Source organism: Hylobates moloch, unplaced genomic scaffold, assembly GCF_009828535.3.
Source record: "Hylobates moloch isolate HMO894 unplaced genomic scaffold, HMol_V3 SCAFFOLD_8, whole genome shotgun sequence".
Lineage (NCBI taxonomy): Eukaryota > Metazoa > Chordata > Mammalia > Primates > Hylobatidae > Hylobates > Hylobates moloch.
The window spans coordinates 59,779,773-59,800,835 of NW_026652283.1; the positions used below are offsets into that span (position 1 = coordinate 59,779,773).

General features: G+C 41.7%; 2 protein-coding genes across 3 annotated transcripts in view; one reads left to right on the plus strand and one right to left on the minus strand.

Moving 5' to 3' along the window:
- Positions 1-9,650: 9,650 nt before the first annotated feature.
- Positions 9,651-15,926, minus strand: LOC131384047 (antifreeze protein Maxi-like). The gene is made up of 3 exons (XM_058442802.1): positions 15,901-15,926; positions 10,196-11,119; positions 9,651-10,054 (listed from the first exon to the last, which is right to left on the minus strand). Exons 1-2 carry the CDS (start codon positions 15,924-15,926, stop codon positions 10,279-10,281), a joined length of 867 nt encoding a protein of 288 aa, XP_058298785.1. The 3' UTR covers positions 9,651-10,054; positions 10,196-10,278.
- Positions 10,655-21,063, plus strand: part of RC3H1 (ring finger and CCCH-type domains 1) — a 91,785-nt gene continuing 81,376 nt past the window's right edge. For both annotated transcript variants that reach the window (XM_032160944.2, XM_032160945.2), the window contains exon 1: positions 10,655-10,740. The gene's annotated coding sequence lies outside the window, so the exon portion shown is untranslated. The remainder of the gene's footprint in view (positions 10,741-21,063) is intronic.

The window sequence follows — 21,063 nt, forward strand, 5'->3', positions numbered from 1 at the left end:
GTGAGCCACCATGCCTGGACCATAGTTTTTAAAAGTTCACAGCAAAATTGAGAACCATCAGCCTAATGCAATGTACAGTACCTAGTATAATTTTAATAACTCTCATTCATCAAGTACCTAATAGATGTCAGGCATTGTACTAGATGTTCTACATATATTTTCTCATTTTAATCTCCATAAAATAAATTTCACAATCCTTGTATTTTACATTAGATACGTTTGACAAATCTTATACTAAAGGAAAGTGAACATTTCTAAGGTTAACTTGTACAAGATCACACAGCTAGTAAGCGGTGGAACAAGGGCTTGAACTAGATCTTTCTGCCTGTCCCAGTTTGACAACTGAAAAAAAATATCAAGATGGAGAAGAACTCTGACTCTTTTTTCTTTTTTGTTTTTTTTTTTTTGGAGATGGGGTCTTGCTCTGTCGCCCAGGCTGGAGTGCAGTGGCGTGATCTCGGCTCACTGCAAGCTCCGCCTCCCGGGTTCACGCCATTCTCCTGCCTCAGCCTCCCGAGTAGCTGGGACTACAGGCGCCCGCCACCTCGCCGGGCTAATTTTTTTTGTATTTTTAGTAGAGACGGGGTTTCACTGTGTTAGCCAGGATGGTCTCGATCTCCTGACCTCGTGATCCACCCGCCTCGGCCTCCCAAAGTGCTGGGATTACAGGCGTGAGCCACAGCGCCTGGCAGGACTCTGACTCTTAACCTGAGTGATTTGCTTTTCCTCTGGTGGAGCTCTAGGTATTTCCCATCACTGGTGCTATACTGGCCCAAGTATGGTTGCAGAACTCTCCCATTAATAGAAGATTAGCACTGAGAAAAGACTACAGCACTCAAACACTTTATTCAAACGTAGAGGATAACAAGAAGAAAATAAACTCATGGAGTAACATGAAGCTGAATATTCATCTTCAATGAGGAGCCTACTATACAGACATTTTACTGCATGGTTCATGAACTGCTTCCAAGTGATAGGGATAATCTTTGGTCCCTAACCTCCTAGAAAAACAGAAAACTCTAAAGACTCCCCCAAGTCCAGATCATACAAAGTAAAGTATGGAGCAAAAGGAAGTTTCTTCTCCATATTGCTTAAAGCATTACGTTTCAAATTCTAGTTTCCTGAATGATATACATATGAATGTCCAACTTTTTCTTAACTGATATTCATGATCGGATAAGCCTAATATTGCCCGATAGATGTTGAATATACATTTGTGCTAGAGGACATCATTTGGTTACAAAGTATATTGAACTCAGTATATCTAGAATTGTATGCTTAGACAGACAGAGCCCCACACGAGTTTCCAATAATTAGTTATATAAACAAACAGTCATCTTTCCCTTCACTTTCAGTCTACAAGAGTCCTTTAAGGCAATGATCCCCAACCTTTTTGGCACCAGGGACCAGTTTCTCTGAAGACAATTTTTCCACGGACAGGCCAGGGGTGGGGGATGGCTTCAGGATGAAACTGTTCCACCTCAGATCATCAGGCATTAGATTCTTGCATGTACATTTCACAATAGAGTTCGTGCTCCTATGAGAATCTAATGCTGCCACTGATCTGAAAGGAGGCAGAGCTGAGGCGGTGATGCTCTCTTGCTAGCTGCTTATTTCCTGCTGTGTGTCCAGGTTCCTAACAGGGCACAGACTGGTACTAGTCCATGGCCCAGATGTTGGGGACCCCTGCTTTAAGGTGAAGTGAGTCTTATGTAGGCAGCATATACTTCGGTCTTGTTTTTTGTTTGTTTTTAGAGATAGGGTCTCATTTTGTTGCCCAGGCTGGAGTATGGCAGCAGAGTCATAGTTCACTGCAGCCTCCAACTCCTGGGCTGAAGCAATCCTCCCACCTCAGCTTCCTGAGTCACTGGGATTACAGGGGTGAGCCACTGTGCCAGCTCCAAGGGTCTTTTTTTTTTTTTTTTTTTTGAGATGAAGTTTCACTCTTGTCACCCAGGCTGAAGTGCAATGCACGATCTCGGCTCACTACAACCTCTGCCACCTGGATTCAAGTCATTCTCCTGCCTCAGCCTTCTGAGTAGCTGGGATTACAGGCGCCCACCACCATGCCTAGCTAAGTTTTTTGTGTTTTTTTGAGATGGAGTTTCGCTCTTGTTGCGCAGGCTGGAGTGCAATGGTGTGATCTTGGCTCACTGTAACCTCTGCCTCCTGGGTTTCAGCAATTCTCCTGTCTCAGCCTCCTAAGTAGCTAGGATTACAAGCGCCTGCCATCATGCCCAGCTAATTTTTGTATTTTTAGTACAGACAAGGTTTTGCCAAGTTTACCAGGCTGGTCTCAAACTCCTGACCTCAGGTGATCTGCATGCCTTGGCCTCCCAAAGTGCTGGGATTACACACCTGGCCTCTAAGGGTCTTGTTTTTTTTTTTTTTTTTAATCTATTCAGCCACTCTATGCCTTTTGATTAGATAATTTAATCGATTTACATTCAAAGTAATTACATATAGGTAAGGACTTATAAGTGCCATTTGAAAAATTGTTTTCTGTTTTTTTTTTTTAAATTATTGTTTTGTTATTCTGGTTGATTTGTAGTTTCTTGTTCCTTTCTTCCTCTCTCGTTTTCTTCCTTTGTGGTTTGATGATTTTCTATAATGGTATGATTTAAATTTTTTCTTATCCTTTGCATGTATATAATATATATATAATATATATTATATGTTATATTATATATATAATATATATTATATGTTATATATATTATATGTTATATATATATATAATATAATATATATATAATATATATCTGTATTTTGGTTTGTTTTTAGACTAAGTCTCGTTCTGTTGCCCAGGCTGGAGTGCAGTGGCATGATCTTGGCTCACCACAACCTCCACCTCCCAGATTCAAGCGATTCTCCAGCCTCAGCCTCCCGAGTAGCTGGGACTACAGGCGTGCACCACCATGCCCGGCTAATTTTTGTATTTTCAGTAGAGACAGGGTTTCACTATGTTGTCCAGGCTTGTCTTGAACTCCTGACCTCATGATCCGCCAGCCTCGGCCTCCCAAAGTGCTGGGATTACAGGCGTGAGCCACTGCGCCTGGCCTGCATATCTATTATGGGCTTTTGCTTTATGGTTACCCTGAGGCTTACATAAAACATCTTATACTTATCCCAGGCAGGCATGGTAGTTCATGCCTATAATTCCAGCTACTCAGGGGGCTGAGGTAGGAGAATTGCTTGAACCGGGGAGGCAGAGGTTGAGGTTGCAGTGAGCCAAGATCATGCCACTGCACTCCAGCCTGGGCAACAGAGCGAGACTCCATCTCAAAAACAAAACAAAAATCTTATACTTATCCATTTTACACCAATAATAACTTAACATGCTGCCATGTGGGATTACGTTTAAAAAACAAAAAGCCACCCAGACTGTGGCATTTGGTGGGATAGCCCTAGCAAACTAATAGTGAAAACAACAATATTCCAGTGAGTTTTGCCACTGGAAAAGTGGAGCTGCTTTCTCTTAACCCAACTGCTTAGAAAGGACCACTTTGCTGAAAGTTGTTTGACGTCTCTTTTGTAAAGGCGTTCTGTTTATCATTGGCTTCAGATAAGTCTCTGAGGGTCAGCTGAAGTTCAGACAGCTCAATGTTGGGCTGGAGGCCTTTACGGAAGGCAGGCCAATTTAGAAGCAATTTCATGTAAGACTCAGAAACATCATTTTACTTAGCTCTTTCGGAATCTCAAGTCCACAGGAACCTAGCTCTTGAAATCTCAGAACTAAATTGGGCTATGTTTGCCATGTGATTATCACCCTGAACCTACAGCAACCTCTTAGGCTTAATTTGCAGATGATGATTTGGGTCTGATTTTGGACTTGACTCTAAAGGTGTAGGGTAGGTCAGACACCATCGGTTTCCTCATATTTCTATAGTGTATTGCATGGGACATCTTCCTGTGCTTCTTATTTTTTAGTGTTTTATTTTTAATGAAATTTTAATAGGAGGGGTACAATATTGTGGACTGGGGAGGAAGTAGGAGGTCATGGGGAATCTTTGTATAAGAGTAAGAGAGGATAGTAAGGATGGAGAAGACAATTAACTTCCCACTCTTACGTTACCTAAAGCAGTTCAGAAAACCCAAGTGGCTCAGCTCCAGTACTCCCCATTTTGTGTGTGTGTGTTTGAGGATGTCATTTCCTCCCCTTACATAAATTATTTAGACTGGCGAGGTCTCAGGTCCCAGCTGTACTTTAAACCAGGTTTTTTAGTTAATCCAGACTCTACTCTCATGCCTTTCAATTTCTCCTTCCTTATCCTCCTTCATCCCCCTGGTGTCCCAAGTTGAGAGCTGATTGGATTTCTATGCCCCAGGTACGCATCTGATACCACAGAATTGCCACCTGTCAGAAGGTAGGTTCCATGACATTAGAATGATTTTAACTCTCAGAGGACCTTCTACTTACTTTCTTTCTTTTTTTGAGATGGAGTTTCACTCCTATTGCCCAGGCTGGAGTGCAATGGCACAATCTTGGCTCACTGCAACCTCTACCTCCTGGGTTCAGGCGATTCTCCTGCCTCAGCCTCCTGAGTAGCTGGGATTATAGGCGCCAGCCACAATGCCTCGCTAATTTTTGTATTTTTAGTAGAGACAGGGTTTCACCATGTTGGCCAGGCTGGTCTTGAACTCCTGACCTCAAGTGATCCACCCGCCTCAGCCTCCGAAAGTGCTGGGATTACTGGCATGAGCCAACGCACCTGGCCTGACTTTGTACTTTCTATGCACTAATCACTAAGGTACTTTATATTCTAGTTTACATGAATATCTTATTGTATTGTTCCTACTAGGTTATTCAATTTCTCTAAGGCAGGGATACATACCTCATTCATCTTTTCACCTCTTTTCCCAGCCCTCTTTGCTCCCTAACCCCCTCCTCAATTACATGGTGTTTATCTATAAAGAAGTAGTTGGGTAGGTAAGTGATCTATCCAGTCTTTCTTACTCTCAGCTTCGACTGTTGAAATAAATGAGTATCTAAGGTCATTTCTAGCCTTAATATGACAGTGTGTTAGGCTGACATTTACACATTCTAGAACAATTTTAAAGCGTGTAATAGGTTAAAAAGTCATGCAGCATAACCTAAAAAGCATTAAGTTATTCTAAAAAAAAAAAAAAATCACAGGAGGCCAGGCACGGTGGCTCGTACTTGTGATCACAGCGCTTTGGGAGGCCGAGGTGGGAGGATCATGAGATCAGGAGATTGAGACCATCCTGGCCAACATGGTGAAACCCCATCTCTACTAAAATATAAAAAATTAGCTGGGCATGGTGACGCGCACCTGTAGTCCCAGCTACTCAGGAGGCTGAGGCAACAGAATCTCTTTTTTTTTTTTTTTTTGAGACGGAGTCTCTCTCTGTCACCCAGGCTGGAGTGCAGTGGCGCAATCTCGGCTCACTGCAAGCTCCACCTCCCAGGTTCATGCCATTCTCCTGCCTCAGCCTCCCAAGTAGCTGGGACTACAGGCACCCGCCACCACGCCCAGCTAATTTTTTGTATTTTTAGTAAAGGTGGGGTTTCACCGTGTTAGCCAGGATGGTCTCGATCTCCTGACCTTGTGAACTTCCCACCTCGGTCTCCCAAAATGCTGGGATTACAGGCACGAGCCTGGCCGAGGCAGGGGAATCTCTTGAACCCGGGAGGCGGAGGTTGCAGTTAGCTGAGATTGTGCCACTGCACTCCAGCCTGGTGACAGAGAGAGACTCCATCTCAAAAAAATAAAAAATCAGAGGAACAAATAACATAGTACAGGCATATCAGAAAATACAGTATAGGCATATTAGAATATATATTGAAAACATAAGGCATTATTTTAACTGATTTGTGTATGATCTGAAAAGTTGCATTAATCTTTTTTTAGGGTTCATGCAAAGAGCAAAAATGTATTTGATGACTTGTCATTCTTATCTGACTGATTAAGAAACAAAAAACTGTAATAACATATGCTCAAAATGAATTTGAAAAAAATTCAGTACTTACTACATGCCATGTGCTGATATTATATATGAAATGACTCATTTGATTTTCATAGTATATCAGTAGTGGAAGCCAGGGCAGAGTCTAAATTTCTGGGTATTCCACATCAGAATTATTAACAAAATATGAGATAAAACAATTTGTTTAAGTTGTCTTGAAGCTACAAAATAGTGATTTTTTTTTTTTTTTTTTTTTTTTTTTGTGAAACAGGGTCTCACTCTGTAGCCCAGGCTGGAGCGCAGTGGCATGATTTCCATTTACTATAACTTCTGCTTCCCAGGCTCAATTGATTTTTCTACCTCAACCTTCTGAGTAGCTGAGTAGCTGGGACTACAGGCACGAGCCACCAATACCCAGCTAATTTTTGTACTTTTTGTAGAGATGGGGTTTTGCCATGTTGCTCAGGCTGGTCTGGAACAACTGAGCTCAAAGCAATCCGCCCACCTCAGCCTCCCAAAGTGCTGAGATTACAGGTGTGAGCAAAATAGTGATTTCTGAGCACAAATGGCTATGAAACATATAAGCTGTTTAAGTAATATACTCTTAATTAACATATGATCTAAGCTCAAGACTCTTCTCAAACACTATTTCAGTGTATTAATACGAGTTTCAGTGGATTAAAACAAATTTTAAGAGTTCTGAGGTTTAAATATATATAATTTAAATTTCAACATAATGTCTCATTAATCTTTTTTTTGAGACAGAGTCTTCCTCTGTTACCGCAGCTGGAGTGCAGTGGCGTGATCTCGGCTCACTGCAACCTCTGTCTCCCGGGTTCAAGCAATTCTCCTGCCTCAGCCTCCTGAGTAGCTGGGATTACAGGCGTGTGCCACCATATCAAGCCAATTTTTGTATTTTTGGTAGAGATGGGGCTTTGCCATGTTGGCCAGGCTGGTCTTGAACTCCTGGCCTCAGGTGATCTGCCTGCCTCAGTCTCCCAAAGTTCTGGGATTACAGGCGTGAGCCACCTCGCCTGGCGTCATTAATCTTTTATAAATTTTTTTTAAAAATTAAATAGAGGCAAGGTCTCGCTATGTTGGCCAGGTGGTCTTGAACTCTTTTTTTTTTTTTTTTTTTTTTTTGAGACGGAGTCTCGCTCTGTCGCCCAGGCTGGAGTGCAGTGGCGCAATCTCGGCTCACTGCAAGCTCCGTCTCCCAGGTTCACGCCATTCTCCTGCCTCAGCCTCTCCGAGTAGCTGGGACTACAGGTGCCCGCCACCACGCCCGGCTAATTTTTTGTATTTTTAGTAGAGACGAGGTTTCACCGTAGTCTCGATCTCCTGACCTCATGATCCGCCCGCCTTGGCCTCCCAAAGTGCTGGGATTACAAGCGTGAGCCACCGTGCCCGGCCTGGTCTTGAACTCTTGGCCTCAAGCAATCCTCCTGCCTCAGCCTCCTAAAATGCTAGGATTACAGGCATGAGCCGCCATGCTCGGCCTCATTTAATCTTATTTGTATTAATTCACAACAAATCTCAATACTCTAACAAGAGTAAAAACATTTTAAATAAAATTTTTAAAAAGAGCTTATTTCCCTAGCTAAATTTTCAAATAATTGTTAATTTAGGAATAAAACCCAGAATATCTTTTTTCCCCCTTGCTGAATATTCATATTATCTTTATCTTAAATAGACTCAGTTTCAAGAGATAAATTATCCTCTGTATCTTTTTTTTTTTGAGATGGAGTCTTGCTCTGTCGCCAGGCTGGAGTGCAGTGGCGTGATCTCGGCTCACTGTAACCTCTACCTACCGGGTTCAAGCGATTCTCCTGCCTCAGCCTCCCAAGTAGCTGGGATTACAAGCGTGCACCACCATGCCCAGCTAATTTTTGGTGTTATTTTTGAGACGGAGTTTCGTTCTTGTTGCCCAGGCTGGAGTGCAATGGCACGATCTCGGCTCGCTGCAACCTCCGCCTCCCGGGTTCAAAGGATTCTCCTGCCTCAGCCGCCCTAGTAGATGGGATTACAGGTGCCTGCCACCATGCCCAGCTAATTTTTTTGTATTTTTAGTAGAGATGGGGTTTCACCATGTTGGCCAAGCTGGTCTTGAACTCCTGACCTCAGGAGAGCCACCCTCCTCAGCCTCCCAAAGTGCTGGGATTACAGGAGTGGGCCACAATGCCCGGCCAAGACCGAGTCTCGCTGTCATCCAGGCTGGAGTGCAGTGGTACAATCTTGGCTCACTGCAGCCTCTGCCTCCCGGGTTCGAGTGATTCTCCTGCCTCTGCCTCCCGAGTAGCTGGGACTATAGGCATGCGACACCACGCCCGGCTAATTTTTGTATTTTTGGTAAAGACAGGGTTTCACCATGTTGGCCAGAATAGTCTCCATCTCCTGACCTCGTGATCTGCCCGCCTGGGCCTAACAAAGTGCTGGGATTAAAGGCATGAGCCACCGCTCCTGGCCTTATCCCCTGTATCTTATACTTCTAGTCTGACTGGGGAGTTGAAAACATATGACTTCTCACAGATTAGTTTTTTATTTTTTTATTGTAAGCATAAGTGTTTTCTTCAAAGCTGCTCTTCTTTTTCTGTCAAATGCGTCTTTATATCACTAAAATGAATTTGGGTTTCGGGAAGCGCCTCCATTTTTAACTTTCTTTTTTTTTTTTGAGACAGAGTTCAGCTCTTTTTGCCCAGACTGGAGTGCAATGGCGCGATCTAGGCTCACTACAACCTCCACCTCCCAGGTTCAAGTGATTCTCCTGCCTCAGCCTCCCGAGTAGCTAGGACCATAGGTGCACGCCACCACGCCTGGCTAATTTTTGTATTTTTAGTAGAGATGGGGTTTCTCCACGTTGGTCAGGCTCCCGACCTCAGGTGATCCGCCCCCCTCAGCCTCCTAAAATGTTGGGATTACAGGCATGAGCCGCTGCATCTATCTGGCCTTTAACGTATTTTTAATTGAAATATTGACGAGATAAAAATAAACAACTTAAAAATCATTTTGCTTAAGGGAACCATTAAGGAGCCTTACCAACTGTGGTACAACTATTAATAGTTCAAAGAAATTACATTATCTAGGTTACTTGTAATGGAAGTCGAGTTACTTGCTTCACCTAAACAAGGAAGTTGGCATGTTTGCCTAGCAACAGTTGCTAAAACCTTCTGTTGTGGAAGGTTCCCTAGGAGTGAGAAGAAGGGAGGAGGAGGAAAAGCAGGAGGAGCAGATTAATCTGTTTTTCCTAGCAGGGTACAGAGGCCTGGTCTGAGGAAGGAAAGGCTTTAAGAGATCCCTTTAGATTGGCACATGCTAACCTAAATCCCCCTGTGGTAGTTAGAAATTCACTCTCTGTAGAACTGGGGTTACTATTTAGTAGGCTGAAAAGATGATTACAGATTAAACCCAGTTCAAAGGCAGCAAATTCCTATCAGTAGAAAGACATCAATAGGTCTTCTAAACAGAAGCTGGGATCTCAGTAGCAGGGGGATGTTAACAACTAAAAAGAATTCTTCTCTTCCAAGAGTTTAGGAAGGTGTGTGATATTTCTTAAAAATAATACAAAAACACTATCTGTGATAGCGATTCCAATGTATCAAGTTAAAGGCAGAAGTGCTTCTCTTGGGGTACTGTGATGTAAACGGTGAAGAAAGGACAGAAAAACATAATCTCTGCTCTCTTGGTCAGGTCCTGAAGCAAAAAAGGTGATAGCGCCGAGTAGAGAGTATTAAATGGTTGTTTATTTGGGGACTCTCTCTCTCCTCTATTCTAGGTGATTTATTTTGAAATTAGTACTGTATGGTGTTACAATAATCCCATTTCTTTCCCTTCTCAAAAGCGAGGGTTTGGCTAAAATGAATTGTCTGAAGGGACCTCCCATTCCCCAAAACCAAAACGGCACCTTTTCCACAAGGGAAAAGAAACTTTTAAAGAGTCTCAAGGTTAGATTTCAGGAGCTCTTCTATGGGCCATATCTTTTTCTGTCGTCCCCAAATAGCTCTTATTGTTCACACAGCCCAGGAGAGACGTTTTGGAGTAGCGTGTCCGGGCCTTTGGGCTGTTTCACAGCCTTAGGAGGCTGAACTCCGAGAGGGGTGACGAGGACAAAGCTGATGAGAGCCAGAACCTGGATAATATGGAAGAAGAAAAATGGGGTGGGGGACAAGACGTGAAAAAGAAACAAGAGTTGGGGGACAACGGCTGAGAAAGCCAAAGAGTAGACGTAGTGCGGGGTTGGAGGGAAACGACAGAAATTCCCCCAATTTACTCTCGCCATCTGGCCAATGGCCCGCTGAGCCCAAAGGCGCCGGTGCGGGAGGGCAGGCCGGACGGAGGGACCGGTTCCTCTGCTCAGGGCGTGTGAGACTTTGGGTCGCGGCGGAGAGCGTTGCCGGTCTCCCTCCGGGCGTTGGTGGCGGGTGACTCAGAGCTTTGCTCCTGCGCCCGCCCCGCCCCTCCGCCCGCCCCGCCTCCTGAAGGAGGATCCTCGCCCTCGTCTCCGCCCCAGTCTCCGGGGCGGGCCGGAGCCTGAGGAAGAGGAAGGGGACGAAGACAACGAGCGACTGGGCGGCGGAGGACGAGGAGGAGGAAGAGGAGGCCGAGCAACAAGATGGCCCCTGCTGCAGGAGCAGCCTCAGCAGCAGCAGGTGGGAGGCCGGAGGCGGTGCTGGCGGTGGCGGCGGCAGCCGTGGCCCGGCGGCCTGGGACAGAATCAGAGTCAACGGTGGCCTCGGCGGCGGCGGCGGCTGCCGCGGCGGTGGCGACGGCCGCGGGGACTCGGAGCTGAGAGGAGCTGCTGCTCGGACCAGCGCGGTGAGCGAGCGGCGGGCGGCGACTTGGGGAGCGGGGCTGCAGCGGCCGAGGCCTCAGTCGGGAACAATAGGCAGCTGTGGTCTGGAAGGGTTTGTCCTCGCCCGCCCTCTGCTCCTCCGCGGCAGCGGCCGCCCGGCCGGCCCCAGGCTCCTCGGGGCCCCCGCTGGCTGCTCTGGGGCTTGTCAGTGGCCGGCGTTCTTTAGGCCTCAGGCCTCTGCCTGCCGCCTGGAGGGCCTGTCGGGATAGGTAGGCCGAGAGGAGGGCGAAGGGAGGCTCGGACCAGAGGGAGGGGGCGAAAGGGCTGCCTGGCTCCTCTGGTTCTCCCAGGGCCTGGGCCAGGCTGGGAGTGCGCACGGGAACTGCTTTTTGGACCCCTCGTCTGTGAGGGTGGGGGAGGGCGAAGGCGTCTGTAAACAGGCGCCGCCTCGGCCTCCCAGCACCTCAAGGCTGCTTCCACCCCCAGGCCCTGAAGCGCTCCCCTTCTTTGACCAAGTAGATTTCACGGTGTCTGTTTCCCTGAAGCCCCTGGAGATCTAGCCTGGTAGTCTTCTCCCTGCTGGCGATGGGAAAATTGTGTGTGTGCAGGTGTCTTTAAAAAAAAAAAAAAAAAAAAAAAAACTTAAATGCAACAAAAACATACAAAATCTGGTTATCGATAAAGGATGGAGTGGTAAGGGATGCGCGCCTCTCTAAACATCTCTAAGCATCAGTTCTGTAAACATCAGTTATGCCCGCCTCCCTGGTGAGAGTGTATTGAAACAAGGGCTCTTTTGGAACAGTAATGATACAACTCTTGACATACCAGAATAGCCTATGAAACTGGAAACAAACACTTACTGGCAACGCGGAGACAAACTGTAATGTTTAAAGAGGACTTTTATTCCAGCTAGGCGTTTTGAATTATAACTTGCAATATAAGAAGCAACATTCAACTAGCATAAAGTGGACCTCAGGAAGCACTTCTAAAGGAGACAGAGGTGGTTCGTCTCCGGCCGTAGAGCTTCTTGTGCCTTGTCTCGTGTTTCAGTAATTTTTCCTGAAACTGTTCAAGACCAGTCTTTTCTCTGAGTTTGAAATTTGATTTCGTTTTTGTTTGTTCTTGTTTTATTTTGCGACGGAGTCTTGCTCTGTCACCCAGGACGGAGTGCAGTGGCACAATCTGGGCTCACTGCAGCCTCCACCTCCCGGATTTAAGCGATTCTCCTGCCTCACCATCCAGAGTAGCTGGGATTACAGGCGCCCGCCACCACGCCTGGCTGATTTTTGTATTTTTAGTAGAGACGGGGTTTCACCATGTTGGCCAGGCTGGTCTGGAACTCCTGACCTCAAGTCATCTGCCCTCCTTGGCCTCCCAAAGTACTGAGATTACAGGTGTGAGCCACCTCGCTCAGCCTTAAACTTAATTTCTCAAGGCTTCTACCACATTTTCTTACAAGTGAGGGAAAAGGTAGATTTATTTCTAAAGTAGTTTCTACCTAGGTATGCAGAAATTTATATTAAAATTGCTTGGATACATCCAAGGAGATCGCTTTTCACTTGTTAACATTCAACTGCAAGGCCTAAGGATTATAGGTTGTGTTCTTTTCAGCACTGACCTGTGCTGAAAAGATGCCAGTTGATATCTTTCACCTCTTTTAAGGGTAAATTTCTAAGTAGAATTGGTCCAAGTCTGTTATAATTAAAAACATTATAAGCAGCACTAGTCTAGTTCTTAGTTCTTCCACAACAATTGATACTGAATAGACTAGCAATTGAATAAACATAAAGGTTGAATTATCTTGTTTAGGATTTGAAGTATAGTGAATGAATATCAATATTGACCTTCATTTTATGCTTAGCATAAATAATGTTGGAAATGTTTTGATTTTTTGAATGATGGAGAATTAACAACTTTCTATGGCTCCTGATGTTGTGACTTTTCTGCAGATATTTCAGAAAGGACACCGTTTTTCAGGTGCTCAAATCTGTGATTTTTTTTTTTTTTTCTGTGCTAAATTTTGTTAGGTCAGCACAGTTTCCAAGTAAAGTCTGTGTTATAATGATATTTAAATTTATGTGTGGCCCTAAACCTATTAGAACAATTGTAGTAATTTATAGGTTGTAAGTTTTAAGTGGTTCATGTGCTGTGTTATGAAAAAAATCTCACCGTGTTATGTCAAGGGCAGATTTACCTCATTTAATATCATTTTCCTGAAAATAAATATTTTTAAGTGGTAAGGTTTTATATTTGAGATTGGTTATTGACCCAGCAATTTATGGGCTTAGTCTGGGTCTGTATTTCTGTTTAATAGGAAAAAAATTTAGGGAATTGTTTTTATTTATTTTGTGTCAAAACAGTTTTAAGATATGATCCCTCAACTGTCCTGTCTTCAGTATCAATACTTATTACTTAAGTTCATATTTTCTCAGGTAATAAAAATTTACTTCTAAGAAGTTTTGGAACCAGAGCTTAAGAATTAGATTTATATTTTCTTGGTAATATTAAAAGTTAATATATGTTTGATTTATTTGAAGAAATTAAAAAGGGTAATTTTGTACACAATAATAAAAATTTAGTTTTTCAGAACATATTTGTTGAATGAATAAAAATATTTAAGCTTCCTCATTATGCTGCAGTATTAGTTCTGTTGTCCTCATTTTTTCATATGAAGAATGTGAAGCTAAGAGTAGCTACGTAACCAGCAAAAAGATCACATAATTAATAGGTAAAAGAGCTTACTCAGACCCAGGTCTTGTGACACAAATTAGATTCTTTGCCACTACCACATGTGTCACAGTTAAACTTTGAAGCATCTTCTGTGTTGACAGGTTCCTTTTTTTGCCTGTGAACTTATGCTATTATCATTATTTGTATCCTGTCAGATATCTACTTGTAAGACCAAGAAAGTATTTGTTCATGTGAATCACAAAAGAAACACTTAAATTTTTGTTTTGAGCATATCTGAATGCTATAAAATATAAAAACTCATACTGTTTACATAGGCCAGATTTATCATACTGCTATAATTGTTTTCATGGTTAATTTGTTACATAGGCAATTACTAAATTGTGCCTTTGAAATACTTTATAAATTTTTTTAAATAATTAAAGATACTCAATGATGTTAAAGTTGGATCAGCTAATATTTGAAGTTCTTAATTTATAATTTTTTTTCTTTAAGCCATAGATAATTTAGAATTCTGCAGTATTTTTTCATCTCCAGATCTTAGGGCTTGAAATGGATTTTGATGGGTCTGATCAGTCCACTCTTGTATATATCTTGAAAATGGTCAGCATCCAACAAAGTGAAGAATAAACTGATAAATTATCCCTGTTTGGTGAACACCTCGGATCAGGATGTTCCTTGGCAGGGTATTCTGACCTGGTTTAGCTTTGGCCCCGTCTGTGCTCAGGGTTCAGGTATTCTTCAGGATTGGGTTCAGAGGGATTAAAATTCTCAGATTGGCCTGTATCAAAACAGTCACAGATTTCAGTCAGCCTTTTCCCAGAACCGTCTCCAAGATTTTTTCTTTTGTGTAATTCTGGAATCTAGGCTGGATTTGGACTAGCTTTAGAGGTTATGATAAAAGATTAATTTTGTCAGGCATTTATACAGAGGAGTTTTTCTTACTACAGAGTTTCTTAAGGTAGATTTCTTCTATTTTTGAAGTGTGACGTTTACCAATCTGAAGTAATGTTGCCCTACATCCCCAAGACAGTTAACTTTAGCATATTTATGTCTGTCCATTTTTGGTCAGGATTCTGCCTGTTTACTTCTTATATAATCTTGTTTACTTTTTGTTTATTAGATACTTCTTATTAGTTTATGATGTTTTCCTGATTGAGGCTTGGGGAAAGAATTTTCCTCAAATTTAAAGTCACCTTACTTATTTACAGATGTATGTCAGAGCAATATTCTTTTGAAAGTTATCAAGCATTTTAGCAATGCTGTATGTATATATGTATGAATGAATGACAGAGTCACTCATGGTCTATCACCCAGGCTGGAGTGCAGTGGCACTATCATAGCTCACTTCAGCCTCAAACTCCTTGGTTTAAGTGATATTCCCCGCCTTACCTGGCTACTTTTTAAAATTTTTATTATTTTTATAGAGATAGCATTTTGCTATGTTGCCCAGGGTGGTCTCAAACTCCTGGGCGCAAGTGATCCACCTCCGCCTCCCAAAGTGCTGAAATTACAGGCATAGCAGTGTTTTAAACTGACACTGGTATGCCTTCACTGATTATTACTGTGCACATATAGTAATAATTTAACTTATAATTGCATTTTATTTAAAAACTTCCCAAGATCTAAATAGCATTTGAACATGGTAGCAGTTTTTTTTTTTTTTTTTTTTGAGGAAGAAAAGAGTTCTAAAGGGGTCATTTTTATCTACAGATTAACATAATTTTTTTTATTGAGGTTAAGTCACATAACATAAAATTAATCATTTTAAAGTAAATAGTTTAGGTGGCACTTTGTACATTCACAATGTTGTTCAACCACCAGCTCTAATTCCAAAACATGTTCATTACCCCAAAAGGAAACACTGTACCCCTTAAGCAGTTACTCTGTATTCCCCTCTTCCCTAATCCCTAGCAAACCCATTCTGCTTTCTGTCTCTAATTTGAGCCAACATCGAGGAAGAGTACTCTGTACAATTGAAATTGCAGAAAAAACTTTCGGATGTGATTGTTAGGAATAAAAAACCACCTAATTCTTTGCATGCTTCTCTAAGTACAGTAGACATGCTGCCAGGGACTCTTTATGGAAGAAAAGTTGAGAATCATAGAAGTTTGCAGTTTTGTTTTGATCGCTCCAGAGGGTTTTGCTCAAACTCTTAGACTCATTTGTATTTCTTCATTGGGTTATAAGAACTAAAATTTAATGTTCTATACAAATGTGAACAACTAATACTTAGTCTCCTATCTAGAACTCGTTTGCCTTTTAGATTTTCTTAATGTATGGAAGAAACTAGGAATATTCACAAAGGATTTATTTGAAGTTACACTGGGAAACGATTTTTAGAATTAGGTTGAAGCTCTTTGATCCCTGTGAATCTAACTTTATGACTTTTTTATTCAGCTAATCTTTGACAATATTTAGAGTTTTGATTTGTCTGACACTCTGCTTTTAATCCCTTGTTGAAAGTGTTAGAAACCTTGATCTTGGCCCTATACCTGATCACCTCTAAAAACATGAACATTGTTACAAAGGCAGTTGTTTAATAAGCTTTTTTGGATTGTTTTAATGGGCTGACTGAGGGAGGCAGAATTAGTTTTTTTTTTTTTCTTTCTAGAATAAAGAGTAATAAACTTGGACTTCAGAGTTACTGCTAAGATTGACGTTTCCATTTGGGGCTTTGGAAATATATCGTTATCTTAAATTCAAAATGGTACTTTATCTAATTGAATTGAAATCTTAAAATTTATGAGAAACAAAAGTCACTTTGTGTTCTTAGTAAAGATTTCTAATGGGGTTATAGGAGATCTAAGTAGAAAAAAATAATTTAAAATTTTGTTATTAATCTCCCTTAAGGAAAATTTTATTAATATACATAATTATAATTTAGTTATAAGAACAACTTAAGTTGAGTGCAGTGGCTCAAGCCTGTAATCCTAGCACTTTGGGAGGCCAAGGCAGGAGGATCTCATGAAGCCAGGAGTTCCAGACCAGCCTGGGCAATAGAGTGAAACCCCACCTCAAAAAAAAAAAAAAAGAAAAAGAAAAAAAGAAAACTTAAAAAATGATAAGGAAAAGGATTATATCAAAATATTTAGAACTCTGCAGTAAAATTTCTGGTTTTCTGTAATTTTTTTCAGGAAAATGTCAACTTTTTGTAAATACATGTTTCTGTGTTTTTATATATGCCTCATTAATTTTTTAGAGTAACATTTAGTGGAAAGCTAATGTACTCAATACATTTAAGTTATAAAAATAACTTTTTTTTTTTTGAGACGGAGTCTCGCTCTGTCACCAGGCTGGAGTGCAATGGCATGATCTCGGCTCACTGCAACCTCTGCCTCCTGGGTTCAAGCAATTCTTGTGTCTCAGCCTCCCAAGTAACTGGGATTACAGACTCATGCTACCATGCCCGGCCAAATTTTGTATTTTCAGTAGAGACGGGATTTCGCCATGTTGGCCAGGCTGGTCTTGAACTCCTGATCTCAGGTGATCTACCCGCCATGGCCTTCCAGAGTGCTGGGATTACAGACATGAGCCACTGCACCCGGCCGAACTTTTATCTTGAAGTAGATAGTGTCAACAAATACAAAAATAAAAATAATGTCTTTAAATGAGGTGATGTTTAGAGCTATATCCATGAAAAATATGGGATAGGCTAGGAGGCGGTGACTCATACCTGTAATCCCACCACTTAGGGAGGCCGAGGTGGCAGGATCACTTGAGGCCAAGAGTTCCAGACCAGCCTGGCTAACATAGTGAGACCCCATCTGTATTAAAACATATATATATATATGAAAAATATGAGGCCAGGTGCAGTGGCTCACGCCTGTAATCCCAGAACTCTGGGAGGCCGAGGCGGGTAGATCACGAGGTCAGGAGTCGAAGACCAGCCTGGCCGAGATGGTGAAACCCAATCTCTACTAAAAATACAAAAAAATTAGCCGGGCATGGTGGCAGGCACCTGTAATCCCAGCCACTCATGAGTCTCAGGCAGAGAATTGCTTGAACCCAGGAGGCGGAGGAGGTTGCAGTGAGCTGAGATCATGCCACTGCACTCCAGCCTGGGCGACAGAGCGAGACTTGTCTCAAAAAAAAAAAAAAAAAAAAAAAAAAGTGGAGTGGAAAACTTTTGAATGAAACAATCAGTAAATTCTTAGCTTTATTATAGAACAGTATTTAATTTGTCCAGGTCTCAGTTTAGATTAAGAAGTAGGCCAAAAAAAAAAAAAAAGGCCTGTAATTGTCAGAAAAATTAATGAACTAAGTCATCTGCACTAACACATTGGTTTAGAAGTTCTCTTGCTTTGTACATAATTCAAGGAATTTGATTATCTATTTTCTTGTCCCACAGCAGATTAAAAGGTGCAAAGTAGATGTTGGAGTAGAGCCATCTAGGTAGGATGGAGGGCCAGCTGGGTGGCAGGAAAAAAGTCACATTAGCCTGAGGCTGTTTAAAATAGGGACAGCAGTTACCTATACAACACCTCATTAGACTCTGAGTATGTCATTAACTGTTGTGTTGTGCTATATGTAAAGTATTGCTCCTGATGGAAAATTCACTGTGGGAAAATTATGTTTGTAATTTTGGGAATCATAAACATATATACAGTAGAGTGGTGTATATTAGAATATAGACTTTGCTAAAAAAAAAAATAGAACGTAGACTTTGGAGTCCAGTATATCTAGGTTCTCATTTTTTATGACTTAAGCTTTATAATTCCTCATCTCTAAAAACAGAAATAGTAATACTTTTCTCTAAAGGTTGTTTGGAAATGTAAATGATAATATCGTTAGTATAGTACCTGACACCTTTAATAAATGTTATTTTCCTCCTTAAATTCTGTTTAACAAAAATTAGAAAGATACTCATCCAGAATATTTTTGATCAAGTTCTACTGTAAAATGTTAATATAGAAGCTGCATATAAAACCTTATATAGTTTAGGGTTAACTGTATGTGTACTTTTGGGAGTGGTAGTCAGAAATGAAGTAATTCTTCATATACCATTCTCATTTTCTTCCCACATCAGTCTATTTATATGGGCCTATGCTGTTCAATACTGGCCACTAACTATATGTGGCTATGTAAATTTGAGTTTTTTGAAAGATTTTATTTTTTTAGAACAGTTTTGGATTTACAGAAAAATTGTACAAAAAAATACACAGTTCCCATCTATACTCTCCCCCACAGTTTCCTCTGTTAGTATCTTGCATTAGTGTGGCGTGTTGGTTATCACTGATGAACCAGTGTTGATACATTATTAACTAAAGTCCATAGTTCACATTAGGATTCACCCTTTGTGTTGGACAGTTCTATGGGTTTTGCCGAATGCATAACATTATATATCCGCTATTCTAGAACAGTGCAGAATGGTTTCACTGACCTAAAAATGTCCCATGTTCCACTTACTCATCTCTGCCTCATCCCTCTGAACCCCTGGCTACCACTGATCTTTTTACAGTCATAGTTTTACCTTTCCAGAATGTCATGTGGTTGGAATCATAGTATATAGTCCTTTCAGACTGGCATCTTCACTTAACAATATGCATTTAGGTCCCTTCTTGAATACCTTCTTCTTTTGTTTTTGTTTTTGTTTAAAATAGAGACTAGTCTTGAACTGCTGGGCTCAGGCAGTGCTCCTGCTTTGGCCTCCCAAAAGTGCTGGGATTATAGGTGTGAGCCACTACGCCTGGCCCTCTTCATGTCTTTTCATGGCTTCACAGTTTATTTTTACCACTTAATAATATTCCATCGTGGCTCGGCACAGTGGCTCACGCCTATAATCCCAGCACTTTGGGAGGCCAAGGATCACGAGGTCAGGAGATCAAGACCATTCTGGCCAACATGGTGAAACCCCATCTCTACTAAAAATACAAAAATTAGCCACGCCTGGTGGTGTGCGCCTGTAGTCCCAGCTGCTTGGGAGGCTGAGGCAGGAGAATCGCTTGAACCCGGGCGGCGGAGGTTGCAGTGAGCTGAGATCGTGCCACTACACTCCAGCCTGGCGACAGAGTGAGACTGTCTCTCAAAAATATATATATATAATAATAATAATACTATTCCATTGTATGAATACATTTAAATTTTATTTAAAATTTGAAATTTAATTCCGCCATCTCACCAGCACATTTGAAAGGCTCAATAGCCACATGTAACTAGTGGCTACCATATTGGAAAGCACTGATATATATGATTCCCCCAAGGTTCAATTCTCCACTTCCATTCACTCTCATAGAGAACTTTCCTGTTTATATGATCTCAATTTCTCCTCAAGCCTACATTTTCAATGCATTGTCTATTTTGTTTTGTTGCTTGTACTATCAGCAACCCTTAATTGGATATTTAAAATCCTTTACTCCCCCAAAGAACCATCCTTTTCAAATGTTGTCCATTATAGTATGGTTTCCTAGGTTTTCCATCACAGCATCATCTCTTTTTAGTCTGCTGTTCTTTTTTTAAATTTTTTATAATTTTATTTTGTTTTTGAGCCTTCATTTTTTAAAAAAATTTATTTTATGTGGCAGCATTCTATAAGTCTGATCCTTTTTGTCCTTAAAATCTGGAGTCATCTTTTTGTTTTTTATTTTCCTCTAAACCTTTTGAATATTTAGCAGAGGTGTGCAGATCTCAGCACTAATAAATGGCAGAGTTGGTATTAGAATCTAGATCTCCTTATTCTAGTTATTTTCTTTTTTTCTTTTTTTTGAGACAGAGTCTCACTCTTGTCGCCCAGGCTGGAGTGCAGTGGCGTGATCTTGGCTCACTGCAAGCTCCGCCTCCCGGGTCCACGCCATTCTCCTGCCTCAGCCTCCCGAGTAGCTGGGACTACAGGCGCCCACCACCACGCCCAGCTAATTTTTTTGTTTTTAGTAGAGACGGTGTTTCATCGTGTTAGCCAGGATGGTCTTGATTCCTGACCTCGTGATCCACCCGCCTCGGCCTCCCAAAGTGCTGAGATTACAGGCGTGAGCCACTGTGCCCGGCTCTAGTTCTTTCTTGGGATCACCACTAGTTGGGGCTACTTTTAGAAGTTATTTTGAAGAGGGTATTGGAGACTGATTATGTAATATGTGATTTAAAATATCGTTATAAGTTAAATCTATAGAAGCTATAGCTATAGATTTCATAAACATATTATTTATAATTCTTTAAACAATTAGAAACTAAAATGAGGAAATTTATCCTAATCAGCTAAATAGCTGGTTCTCTCGATGGAAAAATATTTATCTCTTCATATGTTACCTATTTTATTTTTTGAGACAGTCTCACTCTGTTGCCCAGGCTAGAGTTCAGTAGAGGGATCAGGGCTCACTGCAGCCTTGACCTCCCAGGCTCAAGTGATCCACTCACCTCAGGCCACCCCTGCCACCTCATCCCCACCTGGTAGCTGGGACTACAGGTGCGTGCCAGCACACCCCGCTAATTTTTGTATTTTTTTGTAGAGACGGCGTCTCGCTGTGTTGCCCAGGCTGGTCTCGAACTTCTGGGCTCAGGCTGTCTGCCTTTGTCTCCCAAACTGCTGGGATTAGTCATGAGCCACCATTCCTGGCTGTGACCCATTTTAGATGACAAAAACTAATTTTCAATACTAATACGAATTGGTTGTTAAAGGTGAATTGAATTAAACTGAATATTATTGGCATCCTAAATCCTTTATT